The sequence below is a fragment of the Nerophis lumbriciformis genome, linkage group LG01 (genome assembly GCF_033978685.3).
Source record: "Nerophis lumbriciformis linkage group LG01, RoL_Nlum_v2.1, whole genome shotgun sequence".
Lineage (NCBI taxonomy): Eukaryota > Metazoa > Chordata > Actinopteri > Syngnathiformes > Syngnathidae > Nerophis > Nerophis lumbriciformis.
Window position 1 is genome coordinate 53,765,756 of NC_084548.2, and position 22,546 is coordinate 53,788,301.

The 22,546-nt window shown below is 37.9% G+C and overlaps 1 protein-coding gene across 1 annotated transcript in view; it reads left to right on the top strand.

Moving 5' to 3' along the window:
- LOC133623488 (vasopressin V2 receptor-like) overlaps window positions 1-22,546 on the top strand; it is an 83,912-nt gene that overhangs the window by 52,502 nt on the left and 8,864 nt on the right. The window contains exon 6 of the mRNA XM_061986698.2: window positions 12,859-13,384. Coding sequence (XP_061842682.1) covers window positions 12,859-13,384 — 526 coding nt within the window. The remainder of the gene's footprint in view (window positions 1-12,858; window positions 13,385-22,546) is intronic.

Below are 22,546 nucleotides of genomic sequence, written 5' to 3' on the forward strand. Positions count from 1 at the left end.
AGAATAGACATTTGAAAGGCGATTTAAAATAAATAAAGAATAGTGAACAACAGGCTGAATAAGTGTACGTTATATGACGCATAAATAACCAACTGAGAACGTGCCTGGTATGTTAACGTAACATATTATGGTAAGAGTCATTCAAATAACTATAACATATAGAACATGCTATACGTTTACCAAACAATCTGTCACTCCTAATCGCTAAATCCCATGAAATCTTATACGTCTAGTCCAGGGGTCGGCAACCCGCGGGTCTAGAGCCGCATGTGGCTCTTTAGCGCCGCCCTAGTGGCTCTCTGGAGCTTTTTCAAAAATGTATGAAAAATGGAAAAAGATAAGGGGAAAAAATATATATTTTGTTTTAATATGGTTTCTGTAGGAGGACAAACATGACACAAACCTCCCTAATTGTTATAAAGCACACTGTTTATATTAAACATGCTTCACTGACTCAAGTATTTGGCGAGCGCCGTTTTTTCCTACTAATTTTGGCGGTCCTTGAACTCACCGTAGTTTGTTTACATATATAACTTTCTCCGACTTTCGAGGACGTGTTTTATGCCACTTCTTTTTCTGTCTCATTTTGTCCACCAAACTTTTAACGTTGTGCATGAATGCACAAAGGTGAGTTTTGTTGATGTTATTGACTTGTGTGGAGTGCTAATCAGACATATTTGGTCACTGCAAGACTGCAAGCTAATCGATGCTAACATACTATTTCGGCTAGCTATACGTACATATTGCATCATCATGCCTAATTTGTAGCTATATTTGAGGTCATTTAGTTTCCTTTAAGTCATCGCAATTCAATGTATATCTCATGACACACTATCTGTATGTAATATGGCTTTTAATTTGTTGCGGCTCCAGACAGATTTGTTTTTGTATTTTTGGTCCAATATGGCTCTTTCAACATTTTGGGTTGCCGACCCCTGGTCTAGTCTCTTACGTGAATGAGCGAAATAATATTGTTTGATATTTTACGGTAATGTGTTATTAATTTCACACATAAGTCACTCCTGAGTATAAGTCGCAGCCCCGGCCAAACTATGAAAAAAACTGCGACTTATAGTCCGAAAAATACGGTATATATACAGTATATGATATATAATGAAATATTATATTATATTATATTTTTATATGATAACATTTACCATATTACAGTATATGTAACAGCTGCAGCAACAAATAGAGAGTAGATCCAGCAGAAAATATACATTATAAACAAAGAGAGGTAGCTAACATAGAAGCGGTCAGGTAATAGACAAATATCATCTATTGCTGTATGGCGAGTGATTATACAGCTGGATGGAGTGCGGAATTAAGGAGTTCTTGAATCATCCATGATGGCCAGCAGTTTGTCCAGTGTCCTCCTGTCCCTCACGGACACAAACGCCTCCAACTGCGTGCCAATAGTTTGGCCGGCTTTCCGGATCAGTTTGTCAATCCGGTTTAAGTCCCTTTTGCTGGTGCTGCTCCCCCAACAAACCACTGCAAAGTACAGGGCACTGGCAACAACAGTCTGATAAAATATCTCCAACGGCTTGCTGCACACATTAAAGGACCTAAGCGTCCTCAGGAAAAAGAGTATGCTCATGCCCTTCTTGTATACAGCTTTGCTGTTGTCCTTCCAGTCCAGTCTGTTGTTCAAGTAGACTCCCAGGTAGGGATGTCCGATAATGGCTTTTTGCCAATATCCGATATTCCGATATTGTCCAACTCTTTAATTACCGATACTGATATAAACCGATACCGATATCAACCGATATATGCAGTTGTGTAATTAACACATTATTATGCTTAATTTGGACAACCAGGTATGGTGAAGATAAGGTACTTTTTAAAAAAATTAATAAAATAAAATAAGATAAAAAATTTAAAAAAATGTCTTGAATAAAAAAGAAAGTAAAACAATATAAAAACAGTTACATAGAAACTAGTAATTAATGAAAATTAGTAAAATTAACTGTTAAAGGTTAGTACTATTAGTGGACCAGCAGCACGCACAATCATGTGTGCTTACGGACTGTATCCCTTGCAGACTGTATTGATATATATTGATGTATAATGTAGGAACCAGAATATTAATAACAGAAAGAAACAATTTTTTTCAAAAATCATTGTGTGAATGAGTGTACAAGATGGAGGGAGGTTTTTTGGGTTGGTGCACTAATTGTAAGTGTATCTTGTGTTTTTTATGTTGATTTAATAAAAAAATTTAAAAAAATAAAAAATAAACGATACCGATAATAAAAAAATCGGTACCGATAATTTCCGATATTACATTTTAATGCATTTATCGGCCGGACATCTCTACTCCCAGGTACTTGTACTATCCCCAAATCTGTACTTTAAGAACCATGTTGGTACTTAAATGGTGTCCGAACCGGTATTTACCGGAACTTACTGCTACTTACCAGAATTGAGAGACATTTAAATTAATTATAAAAAAAAATAAAATAAAAAAATAAAAATAAAAAAAATAAAAATAAATTTATTATATTAATAATTGCAATACTCCAATCATCAATCCATCAATGTATACATTAAATGATACACAACCTTAGTAATACATTCAAAACAAGAAATCAAAATCAATCATATTTTATTAATGTAGCTCTCAATCTCAAGTACCTCAAAGAGCTTTACAAACTCACAACGACATCCCCTGATCTAAATCCACATCAAATCCACAATAAATTAACATCATTATTGCAGTAATACAGCACATAGACGACTTGCTAGTGTTGTAATGTTGACACTCATAATTCTAGGGGTTTGTGAATGCAACCTTGCTCGTCATAACCGTAATTGCTGCATAATGAGGAAATGGTGCGTTGCTGTTGTGGCTACAGCAACAGTGTTATGTGGGCTGCCTTTGGCACGTTAAGGTCGGCAATAAAGTTTAGGAAGAGGATCAGACTCTGGTTGCTTGTGTCGGGATGCTACATTACTTATAAAATGTTACTTGTACAATATCACTGCCAGGAACGTGTTCCTATTAGCTCAGTCTGCATTTATTTAGTATTGAAATTAAGCACCAATAGCTTCTTATTTTTTCAGTCTGGTTACTTCCGGTTTACGTTGGCAATTATTGAACCAGGTTTTGGTATACTCATCCCTAATCTTGATACAGGGATACACAAAAATACAGTAGTGGTGTACAAATGTACCTTTGACTCCTATTTGGAGATACCTGAAACTATCAGGGTAATAGTATCTCTTATAGCCTTAAAACATGCTGAACTGGTGGAGCATAAAAAGTTGCTCACTAGTTTTTCATGCAAGAGACACCACTGCAGTTTTGAACTGCAGCTTAATCCAAAAGGGGAGGGAAAGGCAGGCCGCTTCGTTTTTACACCATGCCGTGGTGTCAGGTGACTACTCAACATTTAACCTAAGTGAATGTGTTGTACTGCTGTTTTCTTAAACCATACAAAATGGTATCTAAACTTACGCACAACCTCTGTGTAAAATCTGGGCTATGTCTAGACCAGGGGTTTTTCTCAGAAGCAGCATAAGACTTCAGTGAAGGAGCAGCAGCTTTAGAAAAATAAAGAAAAACATAGTATAAAAAAACGATGGTTGCACCGTTGAACTAAACCGTTGGATAGACTCCTAACAGTGTAACGTGCTTTACAAAACATCCTATAAACTGCCATACACCCTTCAACTTTAGGGTGTTTTGCAGAATCACCACAACATTTGATACACGTTTTTAAGGGACTGACGAGTCTGTAAAATTTGAGCAAGATTAAACCCGCGACCCCAAAAGGGACAAGCGGTAGAAAATGGATGGATGGTTAAAGTTTAAAAACTTACCGACTAAGATCAAAACAACAATTGCCAAACAGTTGTGTGCAAACTACAAGATAGTGTCTACTATCAGTGGGTATGCTGCTACTAAGACTTTGTGTACAATTGATAAGAAGTGCAAAAGTTAGAGATGTCCGATAATATCGCCCTGCCGATATTATCGGCCGATAAATGCGTTAAAATGTAATATCGGAAATTATCGGTATCGTTTTTTAAAATTTTTAAATTTTTTATTAAATCAACATAAAAAACACAAGATACACTTACAATTAGTGCACCAATCCAAAAAACCTCCCTCCCCCATTCACACTCATTCACACAAAAGGGTTGTTTCTTTCTGTTATTAATATTCTGGTTCCTACATTATATATCAATATATATCAATACAGTCTGCAAGGGATACAGTCCGTAAGCACACATGATTGTGCGTGCTGCTGGTCCACTAATAGTACTAACCTTTAACAGTTAATTTTATTTATTTTCATTAATTACTAGTTTCTATGTAACTGTTTTTATATTGTTTTACTTTCTTTTTTATTCAAGAAAATGTTTTTAATCTATTTATCTTATTTTATTTTATAAACATTTTTTAAAAGTACCTTATCTTCACCATTCCTGGTTGTCCAAATTAGGCATAATAATGTGTTAATTCCACGACTCCATATATCGGTTGATATCGGTTTCGGTAATTAAAGAGTTGGACAATATCAGAATATCGGATATCGGCAAAAAGCCATTATCGGAAATCCCTAGCAAAAGTAGTGCAGACCTACTTATTTAAATGTCATTTTTCTGTGTTTGTCGGCTGTCACCATGGAGACAATCAATTCCCTCCACATATATGGCATCACATTGACCAACCTGTGGCGTTTCGTCATGTTATTGACATGCAGCACACAAAAATAATTTTTACCACCTTTTCTGGACTACACTGCAACACGATCTAGACCAGTGGTCCTCAACCACCAGTCCGTGACGCATTTGCTACCAGGCCACACACAAACATAAATTAATTTAGAAACTACCGCATTTTCTCCGACTTAACTGTCGCCTATCCCACTAAACACACCAATACGTTTGTTAATAGATGTATTTTAAAACTCCTTTATATTACAACTTCAGTGTTATGGTGAGTAGATTTTTCATGCTAATTTTTTTGCTGTTTTTATCTGCCACGCGTGGAAAGCCGGTCCGTAAAAGTAATGCATACGTTAGGCCGGTGCTTGGTGGAAAAAAAGGTTAGGGACCCCTGATCTGGACAACAGAATCTACTTATAGCATGCAAGACATTTTTTCATTTAGAATATATATTATTGTAATATATCCTAGCAGACACTAAAATGAATTGAATTTGTTTTAATCTGCTCCCTAGATCTTCCAGCAGTTATATTGTTATAAAATGATATTGCTCAATCTGGGATATGTCTAATATTTGTATTTTCTGACAGTCTAAGATCACAATAACGGCAGGCTTAGAAGGGATTTGAAACACAACAGAGGTTGAAACAATCATAAACTTGACTAATTGACACGGCTTGACTTTTTTTTTTTTCTATTAAAGCCATACAGTCTATAATATCCATTACACAGGAAAGACAGATTGACTTAGCCAAATATAATTACGTTTTTTAGCCATGCATTGCAAGTCTTTCTCACGATATCCATGACACAGGCCATTGCATCCTCCACAAATACGAAGGCACTTCAAATAAATTATTGTTTTGACTTTGTGGAGGACACAAGAGGCCAGCATTGTTTGGTAACCCTCATGGGACTGGATTTGGTGTAATGTGGCAAGCACCCCCAGCAGCCTGACTTGTTACTGATCTATTTAGAGAAAGATATTTCAAGGGTCTAGCTACTTCCCCTAATTAACACAACAGTTGGAGGACCACTGCTGAGAGAACTGCTCAGCCGAGCCAGAGAACCCCCTGCCAAAGAGTGGAGTGAACCACATCTCAGCCAAACATAGAATCTCTGACCCTTTTTTTACATGATCCAATTTCAAATTGAGAGTGATCTTTGGGCACTTTTTCCAAACATGTGATGCAGTTTCTGCAGAGGAATATCATCCTGAAAGTTTTCTGTTAAAAGTTTAAGATGGTATGAATAGAAGTGCAATATTTAGTCAAAGTGGACCATGATGATTATATTGACGACTATGGTTTTAATATGGGTTGATGTCGGGTCAGGACAGTAATTGGACTGTTTTCACTGCTGGACTCTAGAAAGAGGTTCCGCAGCCTCCGAAGCAGAACCTCCAGGTTCTGTAACAGCTTCTTCCCTCAGGCCGTAAGACTCTTGAGTGCATCATAATTAAATGATCCCCTCAACTCTCCCCAAAATGGATCAACTTGCTGGAATAAAAAAGACAATATAACATACATCCATAAACGTGGACGCATGTGGAAAAAGTGCAATATATTTATCTGTACAGTAATCTATTTATTTATTTATTTATATATATTTATATATATTTATTTATTTTATATATATATATTATATATATATTATTTATTTATTTATATATGCACCTTATTGCTTTTTTATCCTGCACTACCATGAGCTTATGTAACGAAATTTCGTTCTTATCTGTGCTGTAAAGTTAAAATTTGAATGACAATAAAAAGGAAGTCTAAGTCTAAGTGTAATTACCGTATCCTTTCGTTTTCTCAAAAATCGACAGTGCCCACTATAACTAGGTGCACCTACTGTATCTTTTATTTGGTACATGGTGTAATGATAAGTGTGACCAGTAGATGGCAGTCACACATAAGAGATACGTGTGGACTGCAGGTTGACGACCTCTGTTCAACAAATGACGCTAGCAAGTACAGATTAGCAACAAGACTAAAACTTTGATGTTTCATTGAGAATATAGAACATTATACACAGCACTCAAAAATATGTCAAAATATTTTAGTGCGACTTCAGTAAGCTATGAAACCACATCCCTTGATGGAATATTGGTGCATTACGGCTACCGTAGTCAGACGTGCTGTGCTTCAACATATGGATATTATTATGGTGTGTGTATAAGAACACCAAAATGGGACCTATTAGGAAACATGTTATCTAGTGTTTTGTTTCCACCTATTATGCAAAACCAACTTTTCTTACCTATTGGTTACTGCTGTTGTGTATTTGGGATCTACATAAGTCTTTTTCTCTAACCTCTTGTTGTGGGGCATTTATCCTCTGCTGTTGCCATTTCTAACATGAAGTAGCGTTAAGTTCGAATTTATATCTGTCAGTAGACTTGCAAAATTAGCGCATTCTGAAGAGACAGTCAATTACATGTTATGTAGGACACAAGGAATTGTTTTAAATGCGGGGAAAAAAATCACAATATGACCCCTTTAATGCGCCTTATGATTGATTGATTGATTGATTGAAACTTTTATTAGTATATTGCACAGTACAGTACATATTCCGTACAATTGACCACTAAATGGTAACACCCGAATAAGTTTTTCAACTTGTTTAAGTCGGGGTCCACTTAAATCGATTCATGATACAGATATATACTATCATCATAATACAGTCATCACACAAGTTAATCATCAGAGTATATACATTGAATTATTTACATTATTTACAATCCGGGGTGTGGGATGTGGAGGGAGGGGGTTAATTTCACTTCAGTCATCAACATTTGCATCATCAGAGAAATGGACATTGAAACAGTGTAGGTCTGACTTGGTAGGATATGTACAGCAAGTAGTGGACATAGAGAGAGAGATCAGAAAGCATAAGAACAAGTATCTACATTTGATTATTTACATTTGATTATTTACAATCCGAGGAGGAGGGATGTGGAAGGGTGAGGGTGTTAGTTTAGAGTTGAAGTTGCCTGGAGGTGTTCTTTTAGTGCAGTTTTGAAGGAGGATAGAGATGCCCTTTCTTTTACACCTGTTGGGAGTGCATTCCATATTGATGTGGCATAGAAAGAGAATGAGTTAAGACCTTTGTTAGATCGGAATCTGGGTTTAACGTGGTTAGTGGAGCTCCCCCTGGTGTTGTGGTTATGGCGGTCATTTATGTTATGGAAGTAGTTTGACATGTACTTCGGTATCAAGGAGGTGTAGCGGATTTTATAGACTAGGCTCAGTGCAAGTTGTTTTACTCTGTCCTCCATCCTGAGCCAGCCCACTTTGGAGAAGTGGGTAGGAGTGAGGTGTGATCTGGTGCGCCTTTTGTATGAAAATTACCTGAATAGACCCGCTCATCGGCAGTGCGCCCTATGGTCTGAAAAAACGGTATACGTTTAGGTTTTTTCCAAAACAGAGAAAATCATTCACAATCCTTATGTAAGACAACAACACATTTGCTTTGATTTTTTTATGCATTCTAAATATTAAATGAATGCGATCAAAAGTCAGCATACAATGGAACCTATGGGAGCCATTCAATTCAGCCTATAGAGCCCCTAAAAAAACATCCAAACACCTCCATTAAGGTTTTATATACATGATGGACATGTATTTGTAATATAGTAAAAGGCACATTTATTATAACATTTAATAATAACGTATTTTGATAATTTTAAGCATAAGCGGCGCATTAAGTTAAAAAACGCATCACAAAGTTTGCTTTTTTCCCCCCCAACAACATCACTGATTATTACTCACTGCAGACTTCATGAGCGCCAACAAACATAATAACACATCACTTACTGTACAATGTCTGCCGTAAATAGGATGCTGACTGATAGTATCTTGTTATAGACCCGTTTAGATGATGAGTGACTATAACGGCGGACTTGCGCAAACCTCTTCGGGTAAAACTTTACCATATATGGACATATCCGCACGTCCATGTTGAAAAAACAAGTTATGGAAATTACAAATGACTTGTTTGGAGGAAGTATGAAGGAAAGCAAGATAGTTTTATAAAAATCTTTCGCAATGCCTCCATGGTTTGATTTCAAATTTTAAGGACTTATGCAGATCCCACATGACAAAAACAAGAACCAATAGCTAAGAAAACTTGGTTTTGCATAATAGATCCCCTTTACAGGGGAACTGCACTTTTTTCGGATCCTTGGCTAACGTTCACAGTCATTATGAAAGACACGACAATGGATGGATTTTTTTTCATGTATTTTAAATATTAAATAAACATAAATAAAAGTCTGCTTACAGCGGAGCCAATGGGTGGTCCTCAATTCCGCCCATAAAATCCAATAAATAACCATTCAAAAAGTGCCAACAATACTTCTTTTACATTTCGTGACTTGAATATTAACCAAGTATAAGTGATATTGTTATTGTAAGCGCTAACTCAGACAAACTATTTATAGCGGCGCCGTGCCCACTACCGTGTGTACCTATGTTTACATCATCGAGTAGTTCACAGTTTCTCCTTGGACGTTTATTGCAGATCATAAATCATGCCTCTGACCTGAAAAATAGATGGCTGGAGGATATAATCCGACAAGTTAGTACACTTTGACCGCCATTTAGGACTCGGAACTGGCGAGAACGACACAAAAAGACGCTTGTTCCCCTTCCCACCCTGTTGCTTTGCGGTGATTATGAGTCATTCTTCATCTAAACATCCCAGCAATCGGCATCCGAGTGACAGCAGACATTTTTAGTAAGTGAAGTTTTATTCTGTTTGTTGGCTCTCATTAAGTTTGCAATGAGTAATAATCAGTGATGAAGAAAAAAAATAGCAAACATTGTTATGTATTTTTTTAATTAATGTGCATAGTATGCTTAAAATTATCAAAATGCGTAAATAATAAATGTTATTGTAAATGTTCTCGTTACTACATTACATATATACAGTACCTTACATCATGTATATAAAACCCTAATGGAGGTGTTTGGATTTTTTTTTAAGGGCTTTGTAGGCAGAATTGAGCGGCTCCCATAGGCTCCGTTGTAAGTGGACCTTTGATCGCATTTATGTACTATTTAAAATGCATTTAAAAAAATAACATCCATCGTCATGTCTTTCATAATGATTGTCAACAATAGGCATAACTCCAAAAAAAGTGCAGTTCTCCATTAGGTGCAAAAATTATGATTAAATTGGTGAATCTGTATTTTCATTTGCACTTACATTTTATTGACAGTTTAGTTAGGAAACATATATGTATTATTATTATTATTATTTAATATTAATTTAGGATATTTTTTTTAATTTTAGAGCTGCATAATTGTGTGTAAATTTAGTTTTTATGAGTCCCTTTTTTGCAGTATATTTGATATATTTATTTTTGTAATCAGCCTGACCTAATCTTTGATAATAATCTGTGATTACCACATGCTTTCATATCATTTGACAAGGTTTAATCCTGTTGGACTGTGAGTAAGTGAGATGTAATTCATATTTTAATATTTTAGTGGCTCCCGATCTCCTCTGTAGTGGAAAAGTTGGGCCCCTGGGTCAAAGCTTAAGAACCCTTGGTCTAGCTATATATGGGATGTGCTTTGGTGTAAACTTTGCGTAAATTTTACTCCACAGTCACATCTATAACCCATCCATCCATCCATTTTCTACCGCTTATTCCCTGCGGGGGGCGCTGGAGCCTATCTCAGCTACAATCGGGCGGAAGGCGGGGTACACCCTGGACAAGTCGCCACCTCATCGCAGGGCCAACACAGATAGACAGACAACATTCACACTCACATTCACACATTAGGGCCAATTTAGTGTTGCCAATCAACCTATCCCCAGGTGCATGTCTTTGGAGGTGGGAGGAAGCCGGAGTACCCGGAGGGAACCCACGCAGTCACGGGGAGAACATGCAAACTCCACACAGAAAGATCCCGAGCCCGGGATTGAACCCAATATACCTGCAAATTGTTTGACTCTGGAGGCGTTCCCAGATTGCAAATGAAACCACCACCCACCCTCTCCAAAAGTATCATAATTTATCTTTTGAAAATGTACAGTTTAAATATATATCTTGCAGATTAAGATCACGGCTATAGATGAAAATAGACTTCATAAACAATATATAGATTCACCCGGTCTCCACATTAGACATTTGGTACGCCTGCACACTCTCTGAACAATATAGATCTGCATAAAAAAGCTGCTTTTAGCAGCATTTATGTCACTGCATGTCACACGTCAGTGTTAGTATGCACATGGCAAGATTGGGTGAAAGTAAGAGAGCTTTACTCAATGTTAAAATAAGTACGTCCATCTCGCCGTGACGTCACAACGTAGCCAGACTGCAAAACCTCACGGGCAGAGGCATCCAAAACTGAGTGCAAACTCACACCAAATGCATGGAACCTTATGAATTGACGCTTTAGTATTAACACAAGTATCCAACATTGTAACATCATTTATAAATCAGAAAAGACAAATTTAAAGGGGAACATTATCACAATTTCAGAAGGGTTAAAACCATTAAAAATCAGTTCCCAGTGGCTTATTTTATTTTTCGAAGTTTTTTTCAAAATTTTACTCATCACGCAATATCCCTAAAAAAAGCTTCAAAGTGCCTGATTTTAACCATCGTTATATACACCCGTCCATTTTCCTGTGACGTCACACAGTGATGCCAATACAAACAAACATGGCGGATAGAACAGCAAGTGGCTTAAGCGATTCAACAGATTACGCATGTATTGAAACGGATGGTTGGAGTGTGGAGGCAGGTAGCGAAAACAAAATTGAAGAAGAAACTGAAGCTATAGAGCCATATCGGTTTGAACCGTATGCAAGCGAAACCGACGAAAACGACACGACAGCCAGCGACACGGGAGAAAGCGAGGACGAATTCGGCGATCGCCTTCTAACCAACGATTGGTATGTGTTTGTTTGGCATTAAAGGAAACTAACAACTATGAACTAGGTTTACAGCATATGAAATACATTTGGCAACAACATGCACTTTGAGAGCGCAGACAGCCCATTTCAGGCGCGCTAAGAACATATATTTTTCCACGATTTCAGCACTCAGGTTAACCATACCTAAATAGACACAAAATACTGCATTACACAAGACTACCCGAATGTACTCGAATGATTGAAAAAAATAAAAGTTTTTAAGCTAAATTATTGGTAAACACAGTTTATGTATAATAATTTACGTAAAACCGCGAGTAATGAATAAAGTTTTCATCAATTAATATATTCTGTAGACATACCCTCATTCGCTCTCTTTTCCTGAAAGCTGATCTGTCCAGTTTTGGAGTTGATGTCAGCATCTGCTTTGAGTGTCGCAGGATATCCACACATTCTTGCCATCTCTGTCGTAGCATAGCTTTCGTCGGTAAAGTGTGCGGAACAAAGGACTGACCATTTCGTCGGCTTTCCCCACATCTGGCAGCCTCGTATTTTGAACAAATTTCGTCCAATTTCTTGCCACTTTCGCATCTTTGGGCCACTGGTGCAACTTGAATCCGTCCCTGTTCGTGTTGTTACACCCTCCGACAACACACCGACGAAAGTGAGAAAATGGCGGATTGCTTCCCGATGTGACGTCACGTTGTGACATCATCGCTCCGAGAGCGAATAATAGAAAGGCGTTTAATTCGCCAAAATTCACCCATTTAGAGTTCGGAAATCGGTTAAAAAAATATATGGTCTTTTTTCTGCAACATCAAGGTATATATTGACGCTTACATAGGTCTGGTGATAATGTTCCCCTTTAAACATAGGTCCTATTTAATCCACAAACTCATGTACAAACTGGCAGATACTGTACCTTGAACCCCTACAAATAAAAGTAAGATCTAGTACTTTCACTGCAATGAGTGAGCAATTATTATGTGGCAATAAATGTTTATTGAATTAATTCTGCACCTAAAAGAAAAATAACTTTGAATTGATTAATGGAACATCTAAATGTCTGCAGTTGGTTTATGGCTGATGATGAAGGCCAACACACACCCCTCCCTTTGTTTCAATTTCCTGTAAAACTTCAAAGCAGAAATGCTAACTGGATGACTCGCTGCTGAATCTGGCACGTGTCTGTCTTCAAATTGAAACCAGAATCCTGTTGAATGAGCAAACGTCTCGCTGCTGTCGTTGCAACTGTGCTATATCCATGAACGTGTTCCCACCTTTCAGATAAGAATCTTCCGGGAGATCCACAACAACATCTACCTGAAGTCTGAAAAGATGGTGATGGCTGAGCTCAAGAGGAATGAAATCCTCTTCCGCTTCCACAGCTTTAAGAAAGAAGAGGAGCGGGCCAGGGAAAGGGGTCAGCGGGCATCTGGAGGTGGAGAAAGATCAGGGCAGCACTTGAAGGCCGTGACCAACAAACCTCACAATAACTCGTCTAATGCAAGCCAAGCGGGAGACGCTTACGACTATGACACTTCATCAGCGACATCACCTATGGATACCCACCTGCAACTGAACAGTACTGATTGCCAGGAGGCATCCTACGAGGTTGCCTCTGGATCACCTCGCTGCTCCCTCGATTACGCGCCCCCTCATTCTGGTACGGCACCACCACCAAGCATCACCAAAGCCATGTCTAAAACTGTCCGAATGACGCTTGTCATCGTGTTGGTCTACACCGTCTGCTGGTCGCCTTTCTTCATCGTGCAGCTGTGGGCTGCCTGGGACCCCAACCCTCCCGATCATGGTCAGTAACAAATACACGCCAAACTGTTAAAATGACCATCATACCTGTATTTATGGCTCTTTGTCCGTAGGTAGCAAATGGACAGATAGTTTTGTGCTTCTTTATACAGATCTGCATCAACAAGCACAGGAAGGGGAATCCATGAATAAGATATACAGTAACACAATAGCTCTATCAAAAATCTTATATGACTGACCCTTGAGTGGCCTTGTGGTTAGAGTGTAAGCCCTGAGACTGGAAGGTCGTGAGTTCAAACCCTGGCCGAGTCATACCAAAGACTATAAAAATGGGACCCATTACCTCCCTGCTTGGCACTCAGCATCAAGGGTTGGAATTGGGGGTTAGAGCACAGTCTACCAGGTAAAATTCCTTGTGTGTAAAAGATCCTCACATACAATTCTGATGTTCTATCTACTCCAACCTCTGCCAAATTAGGTCATGTTTACATCAGCATGTTTGTTAGTTATTGTGAAATTCCCTGTCTGAAAATTGTATACACCAACCTGGATCTTTGTGCTGGGTAAGCATTCTTCTACAGACATCCCTAAACAGCTACAATATCGCATTAAGTGACTATGTAACCCGCCTGGTTCAGCCCCTGCTTCCGTTCCACTCGGAACTCGAACATTGGACCTCTTGAATGAGAGTCAAGAGCGCTAGGAACTGAGCCAAAAGCTGGAGCCCTCAACTCTGTGTCCAGCTCAAGCTCGGAAGGTGTTAGGAAATGAGGTTTACCAACATACACATGGCACAGCCGCACTGGCTGGCCTCAGTTACACTCACCCCCTAAACTTTGTGGTTAGAGTGTCCGCCCTGAGATCGGTAGATCGTGAGTTCAAACCCCGGCTGAGTCATACCAAAGACTATAAAAATGTGACCCATTACCTCCCTGCTTGGCACTCAGCATCAAGGGTTGGAATTGGGGGTTAAATCACCAAAAGATTCCCGAGTGCGGCCACTGCTGCTGCTCACTGCTCCCCTCACCTCCCAGGGGGTGAACATGGGGATGGGTCAAATGCACCTAGTGTGTGTGTGATTATCGTTGGGACTTTAACTTTAACTTAAATTTAAGAATAAGTTTTAAAAATATTATCTTTGTAAAGGCAGAACGATTGGTGCATAGAGATGGGTACCGAATTTGGTACTTTTAAAGGTACCGACCGAATTCCGTCGTTACTACCGGGCACCAATTCACATAAAATCATCCGTACCATATTTTGATACCTTTGTTGAACGTGACGTCACTTTCAGTTGCAGCCTCGACTCAAACACTTGGGGGTGGTCTGGTTCTGGAGAGTCTTCCAATTATCCATGCCAACAAAGCAAGCTAACAGATGGAAAGTGTTCAACACAGGGCTCCGCTTTTTAAAATGCACTAGCTCAATTCTATTTTTACATTGGATATGCCTTATACATGCTACTGATTAGCATGAGCAATTTTACATGGCGATTTTGGTCATCAAAAGTACAACTGGTATGCATGTTAATATCAAACAGCTGACATGTAATAGGTATAATACTTACAGTATAAACACTTTTAGGGCTCAACAAAAGACAAGACTGGCACATTGCACTCCTGACTACGGCAACACACCTAGGACAAACTAAAATGAATGCATACTGGCAAAAAAGAAAACAAGATGTAACAACTGGGCAGCACAGTTGACATTATCAACTCAGTGTTAAATGTTGAAAAACAGGATTTTATTCTTAGACATGAACACACACAAAAGTACCGGAAATTGCTAACGTTGACTACTATTGGTATTAAATCCCAGTTTTTTTTATTCTTGGACATGAACACACACAAAAGTACCGGAAATTGCTAACGTTGACTACTATTGGTATTAAATCCCAGTTACTCGGAATTGGTACCGTATAAGTTCAAATGTGAAAGGTACCCATCCTGTCCGATGGTGAAAGAGTGCCTAATAAAGTGGCTTGTGCCTATAATGTTATAATGTATGTATATATGTATATATAAGGCCATTAAAATGATAGAGGGGAAAAACACATTTTCAATGTCATGTCACTAAAGTTCACAGAGGGTTTGGAAATATTTCTTAAAAAAAACAAAAACAGCAACACCTTTTTTTTAAAAATTCAGATATTCAGTGTAACACAAAGTCCAAAGCCATGTCTGTTTTAAAGAACATCCAGGAAGTTCTCTAAGACAGACTCAGTACAACTTTAGGACACAAACAGCAACGTGCTGAAGTCATCGTTGGCAAGCAAGGTGAATGTTTGCAGCTTTAAGACGTGTTTGGTAGTGTGGCCTGTGTCCTCTGATCTGTAACTAAAGACAAACACCAGACGTGGTAAATAACTAGTTTATATTCCCCGCTGACTTTGCAACCTGACCAGATGTTGACATTTCATCAACAATAATCCGCGCCAGCAGCTTGCACAAAGAAATTACAAGCAGGCACACAGAGGACAAGCAAATTATGTCCACCCGTCCGCCGCGCCGTTATTTTGAAGTGGCCTTTACCTTACACTAAACCTTCTAAACCATAATCATATTTAGTTTCTTATTTGTTCTACCAAAAAAATTACAATTGAAACTAAATTGCTTCTACTCACATACTGTAATTTAACTTATTAGATTTGTATTCTACAATCCTTATATTCTCATTGGTTGTCCACAGTCTGCAATGCCTGGTGAGGTATTATATTTTCTGTTACATAAAATATTTATTCTGGAACAAAAAAAGAAACAGGATGTTTTGTACATGTAGGGCAGACCTGGACCATTATTTTGACTCAGGGGGCCACATTAAGAGTAAAAAATGTATACGTGTATAATATATACCGTATTTTTCGGAGTATAAGTTGCACCGGAGAAAAGGTCGCACCTGCCGAAAATGCATAATAAAGAAGGAAAAAAACATATATAAGTCGCACTGGAGCCCGGCCAAACTACGAAAAAAACTGCGACTTATAATCCGAAAAATACGGTATATATATATATATATATATATATATATATATATATATATACATATATATATATATATATATATATATGTATGTGTATATATATATATATATGTATATATATATATATATATGTATATATATATATATATATATATACATATATATATATATATATATATATATATATGTATGTATGTATGTATGTATGTATGTATTAGAGATGCGCGGTTTGCGGGCACAACCGCGGAGTCCGCGGATTATCCGCGGATCGGGCGGATGAAATTTTAAAAAATAAGATTTTATCCGCGTGCGGGTCGGGTCGGGCGGATCAATTAGATTTTTTTTTTTTTTTTTTTTTTTTTTTTTTTTTTTTTTGCGGGTGGCAGTTAAACCAATTCGGAAATATATACACATAGTTAAATGTTGTTACCCACATACGAAAAACGAGCAGGCACCTGCTGCATATGCCACAACAGAAGAAAAAAAAAGAAAAGAGATGGACACTTTTACGGAGCGGAGAAGGGACGCCTCGCCGGTGTCCGGGACCGAGGCCCCTTCCCCCGAGAGGGCCCCACCGGGAGCCGTAGCTGAGGCGATCCGCGAGAAGGGCCCGACGCACGTCCAGGGTCACTACCGCGCCCACCGCACCGACACCCCGCCTCGTCCGCCTTCGCCGCGGCCGGCGTCACGCGCAGCAGGTAAGCAGCATACCTGCCCGCCACCCCCCGAAATTCACATTTCTATCACAATTATCATACTGTAAACATGGTAAGCTAACTTCATTAAAATTAATAGTCCTGTCAATAGCATGGAATTACAATTCAAATGTAGTTTTTTTGTAAGCCTTTCAAAAGAATTCAAAATATGAAAAATTAATGAAAATTAATTTAAGCCATCAGACACTTTGAAAAGTGGCACATCACATCTCTAATGTAATCATTTTAACTTTTCAACAGAAATAGCACTGCAAAAATATTAAGGACATACTTCTGTATTTTGGTAGTTATGCTGTCAACATTTAACAAGATTTCTTCAACTTGGACTTGAAAGCATAAATAGTATAAACACTTTTAACAGTATGTCGTGCTGTGAAATACAGCCGACAGGATTGCGCACCACACAGGAAGCAAGGCCAAAGTGCATGCAGGTGCAGGAGAAGAAAGGACTTCTTTCATTTAAGGTTTGTGATAAACCATCAAACTCATTCGTTAAAAGGACTCTATAGTAATATAAAGCGAATTTTTCTGGACATTATCATGCAAGAAAAGTTTATTTTTGGGACCGCGATCACCGCGTAATGATTTTTAAAGGTTGCATTACAAACATGTAACTGTCCCATGTGATAAGCCAGTGCGATTGGAAGTCCATGCTCAATTATTGCCTCCGTAAATAAAACTTCGGCATTTATCACATCCAAAGAATCTGTTTGGGCGACGAAAAACGTTGAAAGTTTTCCACTTGTATCGCTAGCAACGGCATTAGACTTGTGTTTTTTTGTCCCAAAGTGGTCTTTTACATCGCTAATTCCTCCGTGTCCGATCGAAAAATCTTGTCTGCACAAGGTGCAATTCGCGTAGTTTTCACCCTTTTTTTTTTAAATTAAAGAAAAAACGTATTTTTTATCACTGCTCCCGTAACCCGGAATAGGTTGATGAAAACCGTACGAATTACGGGAAAACCGGAGTAGTTGGCAGGTGCCTCACTAATGCCTTGCATCGTCTATATTAGATATACCGGGCGGATAGCGGGCGGATGCAGTTCTGATCAAATGTTAGATCGGGTGGATTGCGGATGGTTGACGACTTTCTGATGCGGTTGCGGATGAAATATTTGCCTATCCGCGCATCTCTAGTATGTATGTATGTATATATATATATATATATATATATATATATATATATATATATATATATATATATATATATATATATGTATACCTACATTAGTACAGTATATATACATCAATAAATAACACTCATACAAAAACTCACAGTAATGTATGATAGTATGTTAAATACGTTATGACACACCACTTCAAAAAACGGAATAGAATGTTACATTCTTTTTTCTGAATTAGACACCCAGAATGTACATCATGACAATAAAGAATGTGGGATTTACAATAATAGCCATGAACGATAAAACAATGAATATTAACAACATATGAACATTGCTACGCTTTTACTTCTCATACCACCTCCTTGATCGACATCTTTTACAATCAAGTAAAACGCAAGAAAAAAAGCAGCAAACATGGCGAAATATAAACACAGAGAGAAAAACACATACAATCAGATATTATAACACTTTTCTGCAGAACTTTGTTGTAAAAGTATGCTTCCGCGTCTGTCCCTGACACCCATGTTTCAGGCTGGCTGCTCAGGAAACAAACCCCGCCCACTCTGCTTGGTTCCTCGTCTGCCTGGAGCTGCTGTGATGTAGATTACCGTAATAACCCGTATATCACGCAAAAGTGCAGATTCCAACCATTGAAATACTTTCTATAGTTCAAGACTTACAGTAATTTGAAAACATAACTGCACATCATGATGGCGACTACAGTTTTGATGATAGAGGTCTAAAAAAATTATTTGGAAACGTCCGGCAGGCCGTATTGAATATCTTAACTGGCCGTATATGACCAGCGAGTGGTATTTTGCCCAGGTCTGACCTGGGATGTTTACAGTATTGTTGGTACTCCTGCACGAAATACAGTGGACCCTCCAACGTCCAACGCCTGAAAAGTGATACAATTTGGATACCGTATTTCCTTGAATTGCCGCCGGGTATATATTGGGTATATATTATCCGCATGCCTCGTTTTACCGCTGGGTCAAACTCGTTTCGCAAAATAATTAGCGCATGCTTAGAATTACTGCCGGGTCAAACTTGTTTAGCAAAATAATTAGCGCATGTCTCGTTTTACCGCCGGGTCAAACTCGTTTCGCAGAATAATTAGCATATGCCTCGTTTTACCGCCGGGTCAAACTCGTCACGACACTTCACCTTTCAAGGCATAATTTTCCAAAATGGAGGAGGCTAATTTCAATAATTTTAAATCGGATAAAGGGAAGAAGATAAAGAGCTATTCAGTAGGATTAAAGGTCCAAGCTATTGAATATGCTAAAAAGAACAGTAAAAATGTTTTATTGATATAGCTGCGTGTGTCAAATATGAGTCATTAAATGACTCCCGCCTCATGGTGGTAGAGGGCGCTATAGTGATCCCAGGGATCATTCTTGCGACTACTCGGCTGCAGAAGAAGTGACAACAACAGTTTTCTAAACCGGACTTTCAATCGAAGCAGGAGGTAATAATTAAAGGAAGATCTCCATCGAGACAGAGTGACTTTTAAAACTGAAGAAAGATAAGGAAGACTTCTATAAACAAGTTATCGATGCTTTTGTTCAGACGGAGCGCCGCATGGACTTCATTTATAAGTAAAGGTAAGACCATAATAACGTTTTTTTTTTATTAAATGTGCTTTTCATTATGGTATTCTTACATCAACCTCAAATTTATAAGCGCAGGCCTAAATTTACCGCATGCCTTTGGTAAGCGCCGGAGTGAGAAGAGGTTTTAAATTAATTACCGCCCCGGCGCTAATTCAAGGAAATACGGTACGCCTCAAAAGTCAAACAAAACTTGAAGTTCAAACCACTATCAGGTGTTATGTCATAAGTAATGCCACCACAAAAGTGATAGCAAGGACAAAGTTAACCAAAAATCCTGAAAGTGAACATACTAAGACATAGGAATCGGTGTGGCTGCTCAGTACAATCTGAGTAATTAATTAAATATTGAGGTGAATTTTGATCCTTTCTGTTTCTTCTCCATTGCGTATGTTTTAGACATATTCAAAAGGTTTTACTTTATTACAGTTTTTATTTTAGTTGTATTATACTGTGGTAAGCTTATTTTGATACTTTGATAGTTATGAAATGTATGTTGACTGTAACTTATTGAAATAATCAATCGTGAATTCAAGTTCAAGTTTTCAAGTTTCAAGTTCAAGCTTTGTTTTATTCAGACATTTTTAAACATTTTGACAGACAAAGACAAGACATTTCTTAATATACATATACCGTATTTTTCGGACTATAAGTCGCATTTTTTTTCATAGTTTGGCCGGGCTCCAGTGCGATTTATATATGTTTTTTTCCTTCTTTATTATGCTTTTTCGGCATGTGCGACTTATACTCCGGTGCGACTTATACTCCGAAGAATACGGTAGTCTGAAATGGAATAGGCAGAAGCTAAAGCTTCTTACATCCATCCCAGTGTATTTACAAAAGAGAAACAGAAAAAAACTACCAAAGTCTTCTTATGCATGAAGTTTTGCATTATTTTCTTTTCCATTCATCACAAAATAAAATACAAATTATGAAAAAGTTCCAACATATTAATTTTACATCCTTAACATCCATTCTCAACATATGTTTTTCTAATTGATTTCTTCAGAATAATTTTGAATTGAATTAAAGTTTTACAGTCTTTTAACTCTTGGTCCAAATTATTCCATTCATTAATCCCAACAAAAGACACTCAATGCAGCTTTGCACTCGTTCTCACATGTTTATTTTAAACATGACTTTCTTTCGGAAATTATAAACACAGTTTCGTGTTTGAAATAATCCCTGTATATACACTGATAACTTGTTATTTTTTATGATATACATAAATTGTGCTGTTTTAAAGTCGACTAAATCCTTCAATTGTAGTGCTTTTAATTCAATGTAAAGCTAATTTGTATGTGCCCTGTAAAACACTTTATTCCCATCAATTACCAAACAATTAACAGGACAATTGGGTTTTGAAATTAGACCAACTTTTCTTTTTAATAAAAAAAAAAAATCAAATAAAAAATTTGGACCAACTTCAGTGTCAACCGGCATTACTAAAATGACTATGGCGCTACAGTGGTACCTCAACTTACGAGTAGAGATGTCCGATAATATCGGCCGGCCGATAAATGCGTTAAAATGTAATATCGGAAATTATCGGTATCGTTTTTTTTATTATCAGTTCGTTTTTTTTTGTTTTTTTGTAATTAAATCAACATAAAAAAACGTGGTTTTCGTCCTGGTCGTGGAACTGTGGACCAGCTCTATACTCTCGGCAGGGTCCTTGAGGGTGCATGGGAGTTTGCCCAACCAGTCTACATGTGCTTTGTGGACTTGGAGAAGGCATTTGACCGTGTCCCTCGGGAGGTCCTGTGGGGAGTGCTCAGAGAGTATGGAGTATCGGACTGTCTGATTGTGGCAGTCCGCTCCCTGTATGATCAGTGCCAGAGCTTGGTCCGCATTGCCGGCAGTAAGTCGGACACGTTTCCAGTGAGGGTTGGATTCCGCCAAGGCTGCCCTTTGGCACCGATTCTGTTCATAACCTTTATGGAAAGTCTGGGCTTCCCTGCTTAGGCTGCTGCCCCCGTGCCCCGACCTCGGATAAGCGGAAGAAGATGGATGGATGGATGGATGGAACATAAAAAACACAAGAAACACATACAATTAGTGCACCAACCCAAAAAAACTCCCTCCCCCATTTACACTCATTCACACAAAAAGGTTGTTTCTTTCTGTTATTAATATTCTGGTTCCTACATTATATATCAATATATATCAATACAGTCTGCAAGGGATACAGTCCGTAAGCACACATGATTGTGCGTGCTGCTGGTCCACTAATAGTACTAACCTTTAACAGTTAATTTTACTCATTTTCATTAATCAGATCAATTACTAGTTTCTATGTAACTGTTTTTATATTGTTTTACTTTCTTTTTTATTCAAGGAAATGTTTTTAATTTATTTATCTTATTTTATTGTATTTTTTTTTTTTTAAAGTACCTTATCTTCACCATACCTGGTTGTCCAAATTAGGCATAAATAATGTGTTAATTCCACGACTGTATATATCGGTTGATATCGGTATCGGTTGATATCAGTATCGGTAATTAAAGAGTTGGACAATATCGGATATCGGCAAAAAGCCATTATCGGACATCCCTACTTACGAGCACATTGCGTTTTACGACTGAGCTCGTAACTCGGAACACTCATGTCTTAAATCAGCACTGCCCATTGACATTATTGAAATTGATTTAATTTGTACTTCGCCCTCCCAGAACAGCACGATTTTAACATGTAACATAACTTTTACAAAGAAAAACTCACTTTTAAATAATCAATAATAATTATTTTAATATAATAGTAGTACAAATAA